General features: G+C 32.9%; 3 protein-coding genes across 4 annotated transcripts; 1 reads left to right on the top strand and 2 right to left on the bottom strand.

Moving 5' to 3' along the window:
• The first annotated feature begins 5,173 nt into the window (after positions 1-5,173).
• LOC143536466 (uncharacterized) lies at positions 5,174-5,823 on the top strand. The gene is made up of 2 exons (XM_077030449.1): positions 5,174-5,480; positions 5,575-5,823. Exons 1-2 carry the CDS (start codon positions 5,174-5,176, stop codon positions 5,598-5,600), a joined length of 333 nt encoding a protein of 110 aa, XP_076886564.1. The 3' UTR covers positions 5,601-5,823.
• On the bottom strand, positions 5,312-8,463 carry LOC143536465 (transcription factor bHLH130-like). 2 transcript variants are annotated; one of them, XM_077030448.1, is made up of 7 exons: positions 7,861-8,463; positions 7,328-7,521; positions 7,051-7,227; positions 6,893-6,958; positions 6,420-6,488; positions 6,247-6,322; positions 5,312-5,446 (listed from the first exon to the last, which is right to left on the bottom strand). In XM_077030448.1, exons 1-6 carry the CDS (start codon positions 8,387-8,389, stop codon positions 6,254-6,256), a joined length of 1,104 nt encoding a protein of 367 aa, XP_076886563.1. In that variant the 5' UTR covers positions 8,390-8,463; the 3' UTR covers positions 5,312-5,446; positions 6,247-6,253. The 2 variants fall into 2 exon arrangements, with proteins under 2 accessions (XP_076886563.1, XP_076886562.1); XM_077030447.1 differs by lacking the exon at positions 5,312-5,446 and having other exon boundaries at positions 6,047-6,322.
• A 6,747-nt stretch (positions 8,464-15,210) lies between these two features.
• On the bottom strand, positions 15,211-17,045 carry LOC143536443 (stress-response A/B barrel domain-containing protein HS1). The gene is made up of 2 exons (XM_077030431.1): positions 16,846-17,045; positions 15,211-15,547 (listed from the first exon to the last, which is right to left on the bottom strand). Exons 1-2 carry the CDS (start codon positions 16,971-16,973, stop codon positions 15,358-15,360), a joined length of 318 nt encoding a protein of 105 aa, XP_076886546.1. The 5' UTR covers positions 16,974-17,045; the 3' UTR covers positions 15,211-15,357.
• Positions 17,046-17,281: the final 236 nt, after the last annotated feature.

The following is a 17,281-nucleotide window of genomic DNA, read 5'->3' as shown; positions in this document are numbered from 1 at the left end:
TGCGTAGCTGACAGTTGGTGGAAAAGGAATAGTATACAGCAGGCCTAGTCGCTATCAGCCACTACCTACCCACCAACTACCAGCAGGGCACGTGCGTAGGCTACTGTTGGTGAACAGGAATACTATTGCAGCCGGCCATACCTCCTTGGAAACCTACCTTCGGCTATAAATACCACAAATGGTATGACCATCTCATCTTATCTTGTATGATCATATCTTATCACATCATCATATTATACCTGATATCCGCCCTAGCAATCTCTTAATATACTTTTATATTTAAAGAGCAATCTAGTCTGATTCTCACGCCGGAGGGTGGTCACAAGGAGGAACCCCCCCCCCTTCTCAGTGACGAGCTCACGGTGTCTGTTTTGCAGGTTATCAGAAGAACCATCTTCCAAGGGTCTAACCCCTCGTGGGAAACAGCTATCCAACCCCCAGGTTACCAGTAATCTGTCCGGGGTCCGGTTAGTGTTTCTTCAGCAGGCTAGGTTCAATGAACTAACAAAACTGTTTTGTTGACTCACATATTTAAGTAAACAGTTAATCGAACATGTTACATGCATATCTCGTTTAGTAATCATCATAGTGTGCGAGTTTGGACATTAAAAAATAGTTAAAAAAAACAAAAAGAACATAGGGAAAATTCCTAAGATGAGCGTTTATGAAAACGTTTTTCAGGTTTTAGGTGTTATTTACAAGAAATTCCCAAAATATGTATTATAAACTAGTCGTGACGAGTAGTTTATGATTACACACGAGTTATTTGTAGAACTAGTTAAAACTTGTCACGTTCCTTTAAACTAACCGTAACGAGCAGGTTCACTAATCATTTGCTCGTCACGACTAAATAAGTTTCATGCATCGTAATAAACGCCCACGAGTAATTCATAAGTCATTTAGTCGTAACGACTAGTTTACCTGGTTTACATTTCCTACACGAGTAGTTTAGTAGTAGTTAACTCGTCACGACTAGTTTAACCTTACAATTTACTCATCGCGACTAAAGAACTTATAAATTACTCGTGGGCGTTGATTACGAGGCATAAAACTTATTTGGTCGTGACGAGTAAATGGTTATTAAATCTACTCGTTATGGTTAGATTAAAGACACGTGTCAAGACTTAATTGGTTATACAAACTACTCGTCACGACTATACTATAATACCTATTTTGAGAATTTCTTGCAAATGACACCTAAAACCTGAAAAACGTTTTCATAAATGCTTATTTTGGGAATTTTCCCAAGAACATATTTTCATACCCTTTTGGTTATATTATGAATATTTTTTCTGATAATATAAAAGGTGCTTCCCGTTGCGGAGTGCATGGTACCTTTCCTTAGTTCTTTTTAACTAGTATGAAACCCGCGAGATGCTGCGGCGATAATAATTTGCAGTGTGATACTTGTTTATGTTAGTTTATCAATCATCTTATGATATAGTGTATAGTATTTATTCATATATGTTCAAGTTATTTTACAAAAGGAGATAAAATTGAGAAAGATAAAAATGATTTGTGGCCATAAAAAACTCTCAAAAGAAAATTAATAAAAAAACTCATTAGTCAAAATTTAAATAAAACGAAACAAAAAAAAACAAAAATGTTCCTCCCGTCTTCCTCATTCTCAAAAAAAATGTTGAAAAAATATCATTGTGTGTTTTGTTTATTTTCGTTATTGATTTTTTTTTATTGGCATGATGTCTTTTTTCTTGATGTTGTGTTATATTGCTCAACATTGTGTTATCTTTTTCTTGGCATTATGTTATATTAAGTTTTTTTAGTTTTTATTTATGTTTCGAGTTATTATTTTTTAACACTTTTATTGAAATATTTTTAGGGGTTTCTTTCAAGGTCACAAATACTTCTCACACTATTTATTTTTGTCTCTCTTTATTAATTAACAGTTTTCCTATACTTATGTTAGTTTTCTTAATCATTTAATATTTTACAAAAGTTTATTAAGTTAATTGTTTAATTGGTTCGGTTGATACATGTATGTAGGGTTGTCAATGAGTCGAGCCGAACTAAGCCAAGCTCGAGCTCGAGTGGAATACATGTTGAGCTAGCCGGCTCGGCTCGATTTCTAATCAAGCTTTTTGGAGCAATTATTTTTCGAGCTTTGGGCAAGCCGCGAGGTTTTTGGACACCCATAAATGTATATGTCACCAAAATGATTACAACTTATATCCAAAGTAATATTAACTGGAGTTGATTTTATTCTTTTTTATTTTGTAATTTGAATTATATAAATGGGAAGAGTGGTTTTGTAAATTTTAATTTGATAAAGTAAAACATAGGGCATCTTCAGCGTTTAAACATTTTATAGGTTCAAAATGCATATATACGTTGTACTTTAATGCTTCATTAACTTGTAAATTATAATCTACATACTGGTGTTGAAAATTCTTTATATCTAAACGTCGACAAAAACATGCACGTCATAATATATGTTTTGGTTTTTTTTAAACATAATATATTTAAAGATATTGAGGGAAAAAATAAATAATAAATATATAAATTTGTCAAATTATTGCCTAAAGATGAGGGGTTAAATATGCAGCCATTCTTAGATATTACAAAAGTCATATAAAGTTTAAGGGTAATTATTGTAAATATAGTTAGCGAATGTAAATTATTTATAGATTTATAGTTGTATATCTAAGTTGTACTTTAATGCTCATTAACATGTACATTATAATCTACACATTGGTTTGGAAAAAAATTTATATCTAAATGTCGACAAAAATTAGCACGTCGTAATGGTATGTTCAGTTTTTTTGGAAATGTAATATATTTAAAGATATAGATGGAAACAAAAACATAAATAAATTTGTCAAGTTTTTGGGTAAAGATGAGGGGTTATATGTGTAACTATCTTTAGAAATTACAAATGTGATCTAAAGTTTAAGGGTAATTATTTTAACTATGTAAGGGTGATTATTGTAACTATAGATTTAAAATGAAAAGTTACGGTTGGTGGTGAGGGTTGAGTAAAGTCATAAATACCCTCAAATTTAAAAAATATAAACATTTAAAGTTGTACGATTGCATAATTGATTGAACCTCTTAAAATTTAAGAGGTCTTTCACTCACTTTTTATATATAGTAGAGATTTGTTTCATGATTTTTTGTTTTCTTAGTTTTATAAAAATAAATAAGAATTAGTTAAGAGAAACTAGGTAAATTAAAGTAGTTAAATACTTATATATAAGAGAAACTAGGTTAAAAAAATATTTATGTAAGAGAAACTAAGAGATCGGGATTCTTCAAATTTGAAGAGTGTAATAGCCTAATCATAAGAATATTTGTTTAAAAAAAGGTAAATTAAAGTAGTTATAGATAAGTACATATTAAATAGTATAATATTACAGGGTTGAGTTATAATAAAAAGATTAGTTTTTGTAGAAATGACAGGAAATAATCTTGTCCATTCATTTGAGAATTGAGTGGTTAAGATTAGATTAGAGAGAAAATCAAGTGTAAAACAAAGGTAAGGGCATAATAGGGATAACACATTTGTTGACTTTCTCTCTCCACATGCAAGACAGATGTCAAATTCCCCCATCATTTTAAACGTTCATAACTTTTTTATACGACATTTTTTTAAAAAACAATTTCACCTTAATAATGAGTGTTTTTTATCTTTTATATGAGTACCATATTGTTATATAAAAATAAAAAAAATAATTGGTGGGTTTTTACAAACTGTGTTTTACTAAAATTGTGTTTTACAAAATTGTGTTATACAATTGTGTTTTATTTTTTCATAGTGTTTTTTGCATTGTGTTTTTTGCATTGTGTTATTTAATTGTGTTTTTCATTGTGTTTTTATCATTGTGTTTTTATTTTCATAATGTTTTTTCCATTTTGTTTTATACGTTGTGTTTTATTCATTGTGTTTTTTCATAGTGTTTTCTAATGTGTTTTTTCCGGTGGCCATTTTCGGCAAGATGGTGGCGGTGGGCAGCATTGGGTGGCGGTAGGCGGTGGTGGTTGTAGGAGATGAGTAAAAATTTAACTGGATTTTAAGATCAATTAAATTAATTGGGTTTTCAATATTAGTAGACTAAAATACTCTCCTTCCTAACATTATTAAAAAAATCAAACTTTTTATTTGAAACTTTCTCTAATATTGCATATTAAATACGGAGTTGTATAATAATAATAATAATAATAATATTAATAATAATAGTTTTAGTATTGCACTTCGAACTATAAATACTATATTATTTATGACAAAACATCAATGATGGAAAGGATAATGTATAAGGAGCATATCTAGTTGTTTTAAGATTCTTTTATCTTTGTTTGTTTGTTTGCCTTTTCTTTTCTTTTTTCGTCTCTTAACTGTTTTGTAACCACTCAATTGTGTATCCAATTTGAAAGAACAAAAACATATATGAAATAGCAAAACTTTCTGTCAATTTTGACCGGTTATCTTTTACAAAAGAGAACAAAATGGCAACTAATTATATTCATGTGTCTGAAAAGGTTAAATATTATATTTGTTCTCTCAACCTTTCCGTAGATTTAGCTTTATGAAACTAGATATATGAAATTGGATGGTAGTTACAAGAGTTGTTGAATGGCATCTATAATAATATTAAAATGAAACCTTACACTTTAGACCAAGTGTTGCGGAGAAGGTGCTTCTCCACCTCAACCGTTAGCGTTTGAACCATAAATAGGATAATATGTTTGATATCTGGTCCGGTTTTAAATCATTGACGTCTAGGGATGGGCAAGTGAGGGTCTACCCACACACATAAAATCATATATAATTGGTTTATCAAATCAAATGAACACTGGTATGGAAAAATGCTCAGTAAAAATTTTGTCCAAGGAAAGTAGAAGTGGTTAATAAAAATCTGTTCATAGAAAGTAGAAGTAAAATATTTCAAACACTTTTGTCATAACCAGTGGGAAACTAGTTAGTCATGGACTCATGGCATATGAATTCAAAAACTGTTTCCTTAAACATGCCAATGGTGCTGAGTTGAAGGCTTCAATGGCATGAACCAACTGTAATTCATCTACACAATGGCTTGCATCACTACCTACACTGATCTATAGCTATATATACCCAACAAAATACCATCAGCTAGTTACTTTTAACACAACATATATCAATTATAATATATTACAAGTGTTGATAAATCTCTTTATAGCAATGGAAAATAAATCAAAGACAACGGCGCAAATTGTGGTGGCGGCAGTGGTGATGGGACTATTGGTTCAAGTAACCGTGGCACACCCATGTGGTAGCACGTTTTTCTCGGCCTTGGTGCAACTGATACCTTGCCGTGCATCAGTTGCACCATTTAGCCCCATTCCACCTAATGAATCTTGTTGTAATGCGATCAAGGTTCTTGGTCAACCTTGTTTGTGTGTTCTGGTCAACGGTCCTCCAATTTCTGGTGTCGATCGTAGTATGGCCATGCAACTTCCTGAGAAATGCAGTGTCAATTTCGAACCATGTACTAAATCTATGCATACATACACACACTTATATATGTATATGTAACCGTTTCACTTTCAGAATCTTGTTTGATGTTGTGTGTGTGGTTGCAGGTGAACTTGTGAAGAAGAAAGAGTGAGGGCCAAGTGAGCTCTGGTCTAAAATCCAAGAGAATAAACAAGTGTGTCTACCGCGTGTTGAAATTTAAGGCGTTTAGTACTACATAGATCCTAGGTTTTCATGTTTTGTCATTTGATATTAGTTATATCTTTAATGTTCTTGCAACAGAATATTTCAAGAATTAAATGTTATATCATCATAGAATCTAATGAAGCTTTCAAGTCTCATGTTACAAACCGCCATTCTTCATCTCGCCTCGTTCACAAATGGAAGAGAGAAATGAACATGACATGTTGACATAAGTACAAGTTGGGCTTATATACTTTTACTGACTCATTCTTACATACATTTACATAAGGCGTAACATTATTGACTCAACCATCAGAGTGTGTGTGATTCTGGGGGCCAGCCTCGGGTCACCTTCTAATGGGTTGTCTACATATATATTAAGGGCCCGACAACCAAGCAAGAACCCGCTTGAAAATACATCACAAAAACTTCCTTACAAAGTTCTTGATCCACATTGGGTCAACCAAACATTGGATATAATCCTTAACATTCAAAGGACAAAGTCTTAACCAATTAACATAAACTAAATAATTTACATTTTACAAGAACATAACTGGCATACAACAATCAATTACTTGACGGTTTTCTATTGGTACCTGTCGATCATACGGCGGGGCCTGATTGTAATTGTTTGCTTGAACACTTGCACCTTGCTCGTGCTTCGTTTAATTCCTATATTCCAAAAACAGGAAAATTCATGAGGTAAATTATACAAAAAATAAATATAAAAAACTATGTTGAAGATTCATGTGATTTTAGAAGTATATACCTGCAGTTCCTTTTGAAGGTTTTTGATGTACTCAACAGCCATATCTAACATATCGGCTGTATTCGTTTGCTGCAAATTTTGTTACACAAAACTGTGAGTTTCATTGGAATGGTTACAAATTATGTATATTAATGATTTTGGTTGGAGGTGGTAAAGTATGTTGTTTAACATGGATTAAACAAACTCCAAGCTTGAGTCGGTTTATCAACAGTTGTTAAGTCAACTCAGTTTATGCAACCGCGTCAACTATCCCCTCATAAATCGAGAGGTCATGAATGTCATTTGTTTCATTTTAATAATGAGATTTTGTATGCCAGCCAAAATGGATTCTTTGATTATCTTCAAAAATACAAGTCACATAACCTTGTACAACTTTGGAAACAAATTTAACAAAACGGATGGTTTGATTATCTTGCTTTTAGTAATTCAAAACAAGATTTATATTATTTCATTTGTGGGCTGGGAAATTTTACCTTGTCAATATCAGGGAAAAGCTCTTGCAGCCTTTTGATTCTTTCACTGATCCGGGTTCTTCTTTCCTGAAATTAATGCCCAAATGATAACAAATTAGTATCAAATTTAACTGAGACCCAACATATAATACGAAGATTAAATGTTAAGATATTCATACCCTCTCTGCAATGCTTCGTGGGTGTGTGGCGAATCCTCTTTTTGCACGCGTTTTCCACGGATCCGTGGATTCTTGTTGAAAATGCAAATAATTATCAACATTAGCCATCTCGGAGGACGTTTTCGGCAAGCTCATATGATGAACCAAAGTAGGAGTACTGGTTCCAGTCTCTCCATTCTACAAACAAGGTTCACATGAATCAAAAAACACAATATAACCACATAATAAAAAAAAGTAATGCAGATTAGATAGAAGCATTATTGAATCCAGATTGTACCTGTGGAATCTTTAAAACACCATCCCTGCTTCTTTTCATGCTACTGAAAGTAGATTCTTGCAATTCATTATCGTTTTCAGCTATTTGCGGCAAGAACCTTGATGATGAAGAAGACGGCCCTAATGAGAAACTGATATGGTTATTCGATGTCCCTAACGTACTCGATGAACTGCCTGTTTTGATACTGGTAAAACCTGAGTTTCAAGATCAAAATCAAAATCAAAATCAATTTACTAGTAAACAAATGAATTAAACCTTCTAAACCTTCAATTAAACAGTACATATATGTCTAGTACTGTTTGACTTTTAATGTCTAGTTCTTTATGACTTTTAGTAAGTAACCACTTGAAAAGAATTGCCATTTGCTGATAAATTAAACATCAGTGAAGGTTACTTCTGATGTCCAAAAGGCAAAAAAGCATAAAGTCAACTTCAAATACATGTCAGTTAATAATATAAAACCTAACAATCACAATAATAATAATAAATCAAAGCACAAGTTGAATTAAATTAAAGTCAAAAGTATTATTCACCATTTTCAACGGTCAACGCGGATAGAAATCCAGCTGGAGTACTATTCTGCCTACCGAGATTCGAAACCCTAGCTCCAAACGACGACGTACCGTCCAAATTACTCTGATTCGTATAACCGTAACCACTCGTATCATTCAACGGCGGCAAATTCGGCACTCGCCGTGACACCGGCGGCGCTAGATCCTTCCGTTCCTGCAGAAACTCACGCACATCAGATTCCGACGACGGCGTAAACTCATCGCCGCCGCCGTTGTCGGTGAGTAGGTTCGAGAAGAAGGAGCTAGGAGTTGACCGGTAGCGTAACAACGAGCTACGATTATTATTATTATTATTATTATTATTATTATTATTATTATCATCATCAGTAACATCATCATCATCATCTGGTTGAGTCTGATACGGATCTAATGAAATCAGCTGTTTGATCTTGGCAAACTCTCCGTCAGACGGATGCTTGAACGTGGATGAATAGAGTAGCGAGTTCATATCTCGAGAAATCGCATCGGATGAGCCGTTAACGCCATACATACTATTGTATTGAAGCTTGTGATGGTAGAAGATGATATTATGTGAGAGTGAGATGGATAATAATAATAATAATAATAATAATAATAATAATAATAATAAGTTATTATTATTATGTTTGAAGAAGGAATCGAATATGTTTGAAGAAGGAATCGAATGAGATGAGATGATGAATTGAATCTAAAGGGTGGACGTAAATAGAAAGTTGCGGCCTTTGCTTTATTTAGTGAAACAATTGGCTGGTTTTCTTGTAAAATATATCTACGTTTATGCCTCTTTTAGAAACCTACTTTTTTAGGGGTAAAGCGAATGCTGACATGACTCCGATAATAAAGTGGTTACTTTTTCTCAATTCTATTCGTACAAATCTATATTGGGTTATTAATTTAAAAAAAAAATATGCATTCGTAATTTAGTATTAATTGCGTATGTAGTTGTGAGTATGGATGAGCTTGGTGCTGAATTGGATCAGAAAATTATGGTATCATTTTTTTTGAAAATTTAGGTGTCGGTACCTGTTTGTTTATCCCTAGTTCTCTGTATCTAGTTACTCTATTGTAGCGGACATAAATCACTTTTTTCTTCACGTAAAGTTAAATTTTAAGATATGAAGTTTAAACAAAAGTTATCATTGATTCTTAACTTATTTTAAGCATATAGAGATAGAACAAATTTGTATCTTTTGTTGTTTGTGGATGATGTTGATCCAAACGTATAGAGCCATTGATTGAGTGTTAAAATGTGCGCAACCTAGAAAAAGGGTAAGAACATAATATAGTGATACTAGAAAAAGGGGTTTGGTATAGGGTCATGAACCTACAATTATCTAATGATCGTTGGTCGAACATAGTTAGCACAGAGACAACAAACCAATCCAGTGTTATCAATAGGCCAGAGCACGACTATTGTTGCGACGTAGCTATAGATTTTATAGGGTCTACATCTAGCAATTTGGGCCCCTTTTTAATAAACTTAAATTTGGGCAATCTTCATATTACACTTTCTACAAACATGTGAATCTTCTTTCTTTTTAGTATCTCTTAAAACTTAAAAGGGTGATATAACATTTCAAAAAAGGTAATTTATGGAAATAAAAAGATGTTGCGTAACATGATTCTTGTATAATCTATTCATGTATTATAGTGTAATATGAAGTTAACTAAAATATATAGAGAATCATTGAAAAATCCTTGTAATAACCCAAAAGTGAAATGAAAATGCATATTTTTTAACGCCAAATTTCTTTCTCCATGCCGTTTAACATTTTTTTTAATTTGATGATTAGTAAATTAGGTGTAGTGGTAAACAACTTGGGTTTCTCAACGGAGACCCAAGTTCAAACCTTACTAACAAAATTTTAGAGAGAACATGGATGGCTCAATGAAGGAAGACTGTGATATTTGTGATCTTAAGTTCAATCATTAGGGCGTCCGGGTTTTACAACAAGTGGACCTTCAGGTGGGTGGGTTTTCTCCGAAACTGGAGATAACTTGGAGGCGCTTAAGGACTCCGTGCGGCTGGGTTGGGCTAGCTGGCGGTGGCCTTTTGCCATTGTGTCACCCCGTATGAAGTATATAGGCATTTCTGTTTGTTGGTCGTTCAAAAAATGATTTATTATTAATTTAAATATATAAATAATAAAAATAAAATGGAATATATGTTGTATGCACTATTCAGTTTTAAACCCTAACTGGATCAAAACTAAAGTTTCAATTATGAGATTTTAGGCAGGCAACCGGTTTACCTTCGATTATTTCAGTTCTGGTTAATCAGTTATAGATATTGATTTTCCCGTTTAAGATTTTATTAAAAAATATTGTGAGTGAACCGCGGTTTTCGTCCATGTGATTTGGCTAAATTTGCGGTTTTAGTTCAATAGTTTCAAATTTGCGATTTTCGTCCATGTGGTTTCATTTAACTTTCAATTAAACCCGACCCCACTAACCCCGTTAAGTCTGGTCGTTAAGCCCATCAACGTACTCCTCGCGTGAGGGGCAGTTTTGTTGTTTTTTCTCCCTAAATAAATCCCAACTCTAATTCGCAAACCCCTCACCGGAGGGGGTGGGGTGTATTCGGGGAAATAAATGACAAAACTGCCCTTCACTTGAGGGGCACATTGATGGGTTTAACAATCAAACTTAACGGCGTTAGTATGTTCGTGTTTAATTGCAAGTTAAATGAAACCACAGGAATGAAAATTGCAAAATTAAAACTATTGGGCTAAAATCGCAGATTTAAACAAACCACATGAATGGAAATCGCGTTTACTCAAAAATTGTACATAGACAACACTATCGTAATGTTTGTTACACAAATTAATCTACCGATCAAACCTCATTATCTAGAAATGAAGCCCATATATGCATGTATAAATTTTACAAATACATATCAAAAATTTTAAAAGACGTCTTTTATAAGCCTTTATCTAACTATCTATATAATTGTCTACTATAAAATCATACGCGTCACTCTCACATTGCACCCACCATTATCTAAAACTACCATATTGCTTGATTTCTGAATAAAAGCTTCTCATTCAATCCTTAAATTTCGTGGGTATCCGTGGGTTGTTAAATCTGAATCTCTCAAAACATAAGCTATTCTTCTTCATACTCTCAAACCCTAACCCGCATCACTCAAACAGGTAGTATTTCTCAAACCCTACGTGATATTGAATTTGAGGTAATATCTCTCAAACCGTACGACGTACGCGGCTATCAATTTCACTGGAACACATAACCATGGATTCTAATCTCCTTCGATTGCAGTAGCTGGATTCAATTGGCAGAGATTACTTCACCACCATTCCAACTACCCTCGCTCTCCAACTGAGTGTTCAGACCTCACCACTATCGGATCGAAGGTGTTCCACCGTTTCTAGGTAATTAAGATTACGACAGTATGTGTTGCTTTAGAAGTTTAATTTTTCTTTTAAGTTTGGTTAGGATTGCTTATTGATCAATTTCGAGTGTCTGTTCATAATCAAATCGGGATTCACTATCAATTATGCTGCAGCCGATTGTTTATTAATCGAATTTGATTGTTTTGTCCCAAGTTGCATAATATATTGCTTTACATTTGTTTTTAATTCGCATGTTGCATTTTATTGATTTGGAAGATGATGCTATGAACAAAAGTTTTTTAATTCGGTGTTATACTTTTAGGTAGTTTGGACCTATTCTATTGTAAAAAAAAGTTTCCTAAATCTGTTCATGTAGTATTTATATTATTGTTCAAGATGTAGAGTTAATCAGACTCACGATGGTAAGCACAACAATCATCATTCAAGGTTTTGTTATATTTTTAAGCAATACAATAATGTGTAACATTGTAGATGGGATTTTGCTGCTTGAGGTTAAAAGATTGCTTCAGGCAATTAGATATTTTGTTTGGGCAGCACAACCAGTTTACAAGCATGAAACCCTTCTAGAATTACAATGCAAAAGTAAGTATATAGATATGGTATGTTTACCTTTTTAATGTGTGTATGCTTTGGTTAAAGTTTTAATTATGTTTTGATAGTTTGGGTTGGTGAAAAGTCATCATATGCCGTGTAATGTGGAATCAACATCATTGGAGCCGAAATTGGTTGAGCTATATGGTAAGATATGTGGATTCGCTTATTTGTTTTTAACACCGGTGAAGAAATTGGTATGCGTTTTGATAATTTTTACTACAACATATTCTTATATCCACTTTGTTATAAAACAGTAGCTGCCTAAGTTACATGTACATAATCATTAAAGTTGATTTGGTTTTTTTTTCCTCGTGTTTTTTTACCGAATGCTGATGATAAATTATAATTTTTGTAAATTGTTGATTAAAATTTCAGTTTAGTTCACTAATTAGAATCTCTGTATGATTGAAGAAACTAATTGAAATATTAAGATACTAAAAAATGGCCAAAGGTTCCCCTTTCTAAAATGCAAATTATATATGTATAATTTAATATATTTGAGGAGGCAGCCCTGTATGCGAGCTTACAGGTTGTATTTTGTTGGTAACGAGGCGGGTCTATAAGGTGATGTGTCGTAGGGTCTGAAAGCAGCTTGACTTTTGTAACGGGTCAAATTTAATGTAACATTTTGTTGTTAACGACTTAGATTGCAGTTCTGGCTAACATATCATATTGCATTTGAGATCCAACCCAAAATCTTTGGAGCTTGAATTCGAGGACAAATCGTGACACTTCTAGCTGACAGTACTTTTAAAAAAGATGTTTAAACTTATTTCAGGTAATTGGTTATGATATGTAATATTCATATGCAATATCAAATTTTTTTTTACTTATCAGTGAATGATTTGTTTGATGTTTTTAGGTATGTTTGGGCTGCTTCAAAATGTGAGGATCACGCATCAGAAAAAACGGATGTTTGGTTGTTACATTTATGCACCCGGAGACCATGAAAAGAAAAGAGAAAAGTACCGGACAAGTACGGCTTTTATGACTGTTTTGCTTTGTTATTTTTGATTCTTGGTCATAAAATTTTAATGTATACAATAATTTGTATATGTTATGTAGGAAGCATCAACAAAATATTGAAAGAGGTGAATATTCTGTTTGTTTTGAGTCCAACTACACTTTAATAAGCTAAACTGTTCGATCAATGACCTTTTGGTGAGCAAAATAATAAATAATAAGCTAAGCTTATAAAACATTCAATTTGCACTTTATGTTACAAAAGTTTAGAAATTGTCCATACATTTAATTTTAGTGCCTTCATGTTTTTTTTAAGTTAACAGGTGTACATCATAGCTTGAGGTTGAATATGATGCTTCCGGATGTACAGTTGTCGGAAATGGTTGTTAGAACTATAAATTTTAGAAGTTCCAAAAGCCATGTTATGAGTTATATTGGACAAATCTGAGGTCTGGTGGTGCTGGGAAAGTCATTGGATTGTGTATTTTGTCATGGATATCTTTGATATTATGGAAAATATGCTTAAATATGGTATGTTTGTCAAGATTGACTTTCATAGTCAACGCCTTGGTAAAATTTCAAATTATGAAATAAATAAAAAGGATAATTTGGTCTACAAGGTGAAACTGAAATTTGATGCTAGGAACTTTACTGATAAGTTTGACTTGCTATAGAACTTTGACTTTTGGTTGTTAAAGTTGACTTTTGATATGAAATGTAGCTTAATCAAAAGCGTCAAGCAAGGATCTTTAAACATATTAGTTAAACGTTATTATTCATTGGTAATAGAACTCCTTTTCAGTTCTTGATTATATATTTAAACTGTTTTCGTGGTTAGTTATTTTGTCACACACCTCCAAGTGAGTTAACTCGAAGCACAAAAATCCGAAATTTGGATATGGGAAACAACTTGATTATCCAAACATTTATACTTTGAAAAACTTACAACGTTCACACTTTTTTTTTCTTATAATAGTGATGATTATTCTGTTTAATTTCGTTTTTTTAAGTTAAACACGATTAATATTTTAAATGGCTATATCTAATATCTAATGTTTTGGCTAAGAAATTTGTTTTATATCTTAAAATAATATATGTTTGGAACAACTTCATTTTTGTAATGGACGAACACAAAATTTCGTTATGTGTTTATGAGCAGTTCGTTTATCCGATAAAAGCTTAAGGAACGAAGACGAACAAGGCCTCATTCGTTTAGTTCGGTTAGGTCGTTTTCGATCATTATATTTGTGAAAATCCGATAATGTGTTCTTTCATTTACATTTATTAATTCGTTTATCCAAAAGTAAATTGCTCAAAAGAAGAGTCTTACAAAAATACTAACAATCCACAAACTAAACTTAAATTCCAACTATAAACATGCTCATATCAATCCACATACTCCAGTTATAAAGTTCAATTCCAACCAGCTATAAGCCTCATCATCATCATCATCATCGTACTCAGTATATCCCACCAATAGCAATGCTATGGTAGGGTCTGAGGAGGGTAAGATGTAGACAGCCTTACCTCTATCCCATAGAGATAGAGAGGCTGCTTCCGGTGAGACCCCCGGCTCGATAGTAGTTTTGAATCAAGCCTTGGACATAAGACACATAACACTCAATCATCGGGACACCGGCTGATTGGTGCATGTGCCCTTGTCTTTCGGCTATCAACGCCACCACATGATGCCTGATTAACCTTCCGCCACTTTTAACGTTATTTTCACGTGATTAGTAAAATAACGTCAAAATTAGTGCAATTTTACTTTTGCCCACCCAAGGGTTCACACATATATACATTATATGTGCGCACCGCAAGCAGGGCGTAGCTATAAGCCTATTAATCTCAATTAAAAAAGCTCAAACGTTGAAAAATATAATTAATAATTAAAGTAACAAACAAATATATATACTTATTAAATCAAAACAATACTCAGTTAAAAAAATAAAACAATTAATTAGAAAAATATAATTGCAAAATGATTAAAAAGAAAAACTTAATAAACCCGCGTGACACGCGGGCTAAAAGCTAGTTATTTAATAAAAACATAATCTTAAAATGGTTTCGTTTTGTAAAACTATTAATCTTATGAAACAATACAGATCCACTAATCATACATTCATACTCATTTCAAACTTGATGAATAACACTACAAAAGCCATCACATAAATATTGATTTGTTACCAAACATGATGTCACCTATGTATACTTTACCTAATAATCATGTCATCATCTTTTCTTAAAAAAATAATATATTTTCATTAATCCCTTACTAAGAAAATAAGAAATCATGAACAAACATATTTACAGATTTTTGGTCTAACCAATTCACCTAAATCTGCAATTCTCACCTTTAATATATAGAATAAAATTCACATTTTAAAATTTGTAACCATTGCTGTAAGCAAATAAGCAATTTATTAATTTGACCGGAGTCAACAAAAGTCTTCGGGTTTGAACAACAACAACAACAGATCCTTAAAATCAAACAACTCATGCATCATAAATCTACTATGCATAGCAAATGTTACCATTAACAAGAAGCTATTCATGGGTCAACTGCTGTAGGTTTGAAGTCAACGACCAGAACTTTATCCAGATGACCCAGAAAAAGAGTGGCAAACTCAACATGGACCGGATGAGAAACATATGTTGCAATGCCTTCAACAGTTTCAAAGGTTGACTCAAACACATGAGTGAATCCTTCATTCATATTCTCAATGCTCACATCTTTTCCCCTGTCACCAAAATTTTCAACATTTTGACCAAGTTAATACTTTTGATTTAACAAACCAGAGATGAAGGAGTGTTGAGCAATGTTTTCATAACTAAACGGCTGGTTATCGGACCAGAAACTGCCTACACAACCGCCTGGTTGAGTACTATTGAACCGCCTTCATTCAGGCCAACTATTTATAGCACTAACTGGTACCGGATTTTCAAAACCTGTTTTTTTTAATCTATTCGTTTACTATATAAGTTTTGTTTGGGGGTGTTTGGGTGGGCTTTTAAAACTTGCTTATTTGCTTGTTGAAAAGCAAAAAGTGCTCCAAAAGCTTCAAACTGGAGCTTTTCAAAAGTTATTTTTGCTTTTCAAAAAGCAAATAAGCAAAAAAGCAATTTTAAAAGCTCCCCAAACACCCCTTTAATACGGTAAAACCACACCAACAGATAAAGTAGTTTTATAGTTTAAATTTTAAATTATCTAAGACGGCATCCGGTTTTTGTCTGACCAGTTGATGGATAAGGCGAATCATAGGGGTGTAAACGAGCTGAGCTAAGCTGGTCTAAGCTCGAGCTTGAGCTTGGCTTGTGAGTAATTTTTTGCAGCTCCTGCTCGGCTCGCCTATTATTTATTTATCAATTTATTATAAGTATAACTTTTAATATAAAATATATACATTGTTTAGTTATATTTATCGTAAATTTATTTAAGTGATCGGCTCGCAAGTCTACTCGAGTTCTATAGGTGAAGGTTGGGCTCGGGCTCATTTAGCAAACGAGCTTATTTTTAGGCTTGTCTTCGGACTCGTTTAAGCTTGGTTAGAATCAAGCTTTTAGCGAGCTGATCTCGAGTAGCTCATGAGAAGCTTGACTCGTTTGGTCGTGTGATATAAAAACATTGGTATCAGAAATCTTTAAAACAATAAACTCTAATTCCTTCTATTTTTTGTGTTCGTTTAGAGAAAAGTAAGGAATATGCCTCTTTTTGAAACAAAACAAGCATAATTTTAACTGGGAATAGTATAAATGATACTAACATGAAAACCTATTCTGTGATGAATAAAAATGTATAAAAGTTGTTGTTCTATTGTCAATTTCAAACAGATTGATTTGAGGTTAAGAGTCAAAGTGGAGATCCAATATAGAGCAAACTATGATGATATTTTAGTACCAAATTAAAGTAAGTCGATTTAAGGATCAAGAAAACATTTTATACGAAAGTGCTGTAATTATTAGATGTTTTAAATTCACATATAGGTTGATTTGATATATTTATGTAAAAAAAGAGTTTGGATAGTGAAATGTTAGTTACCATTTGAGAGACTTCATAGGTTCAATCTGATGGACGAGATTGGCATAACCTTTGATGAGATCGTCGATCTGTTGTTGCGAGACTCCATCCTTAAATTTCGCTAGAAGTATGTGCTTCACCTCTCCCATGACTCTTCTTGTCACTGACTACCGACAAATGAATGAGATATTCTTGGATCTTCCTTCATATATAGAATTAGATAGATAGATGATATACACGTGTAACCCTTCACCAGTTCAACACTTTCAACCTACCCTTCTTTTGTTTTACAATATCAGGTGGCGATCTCGTTTTGTTTTTCAATTTATAATGTTGTGTGAGCGTCACATCATCTCACATTTCAGTTCACTATTTTCTATAACATTATGAAAATGGTTATCAATTCATCATTTTTTCTCATTTTTCAAATAAAATAATAATATGTATATTATAATAA

Source organism: Bidens hawaiensis, unplaced genomic scaffold, assembly GCF_021521415.1.
Source record: "Bidens hawaiensis isolate Kalapana, Puna unplaced genomic scaffold, B.hawaiensis_p1.1 tig00010809_1, whole genome shotgun sequence".
Taxonomy (NCBI): domain Eukaryota; kingdom Viridiplantae; phylum Streptophyta; class Magnoliopsida; order Asterales; family Asteraceae; genus Bidens; species Bidens hawaiensis.
This window is presented reverse-complemented; position numbering and strand designations above follow the sequence as displayed.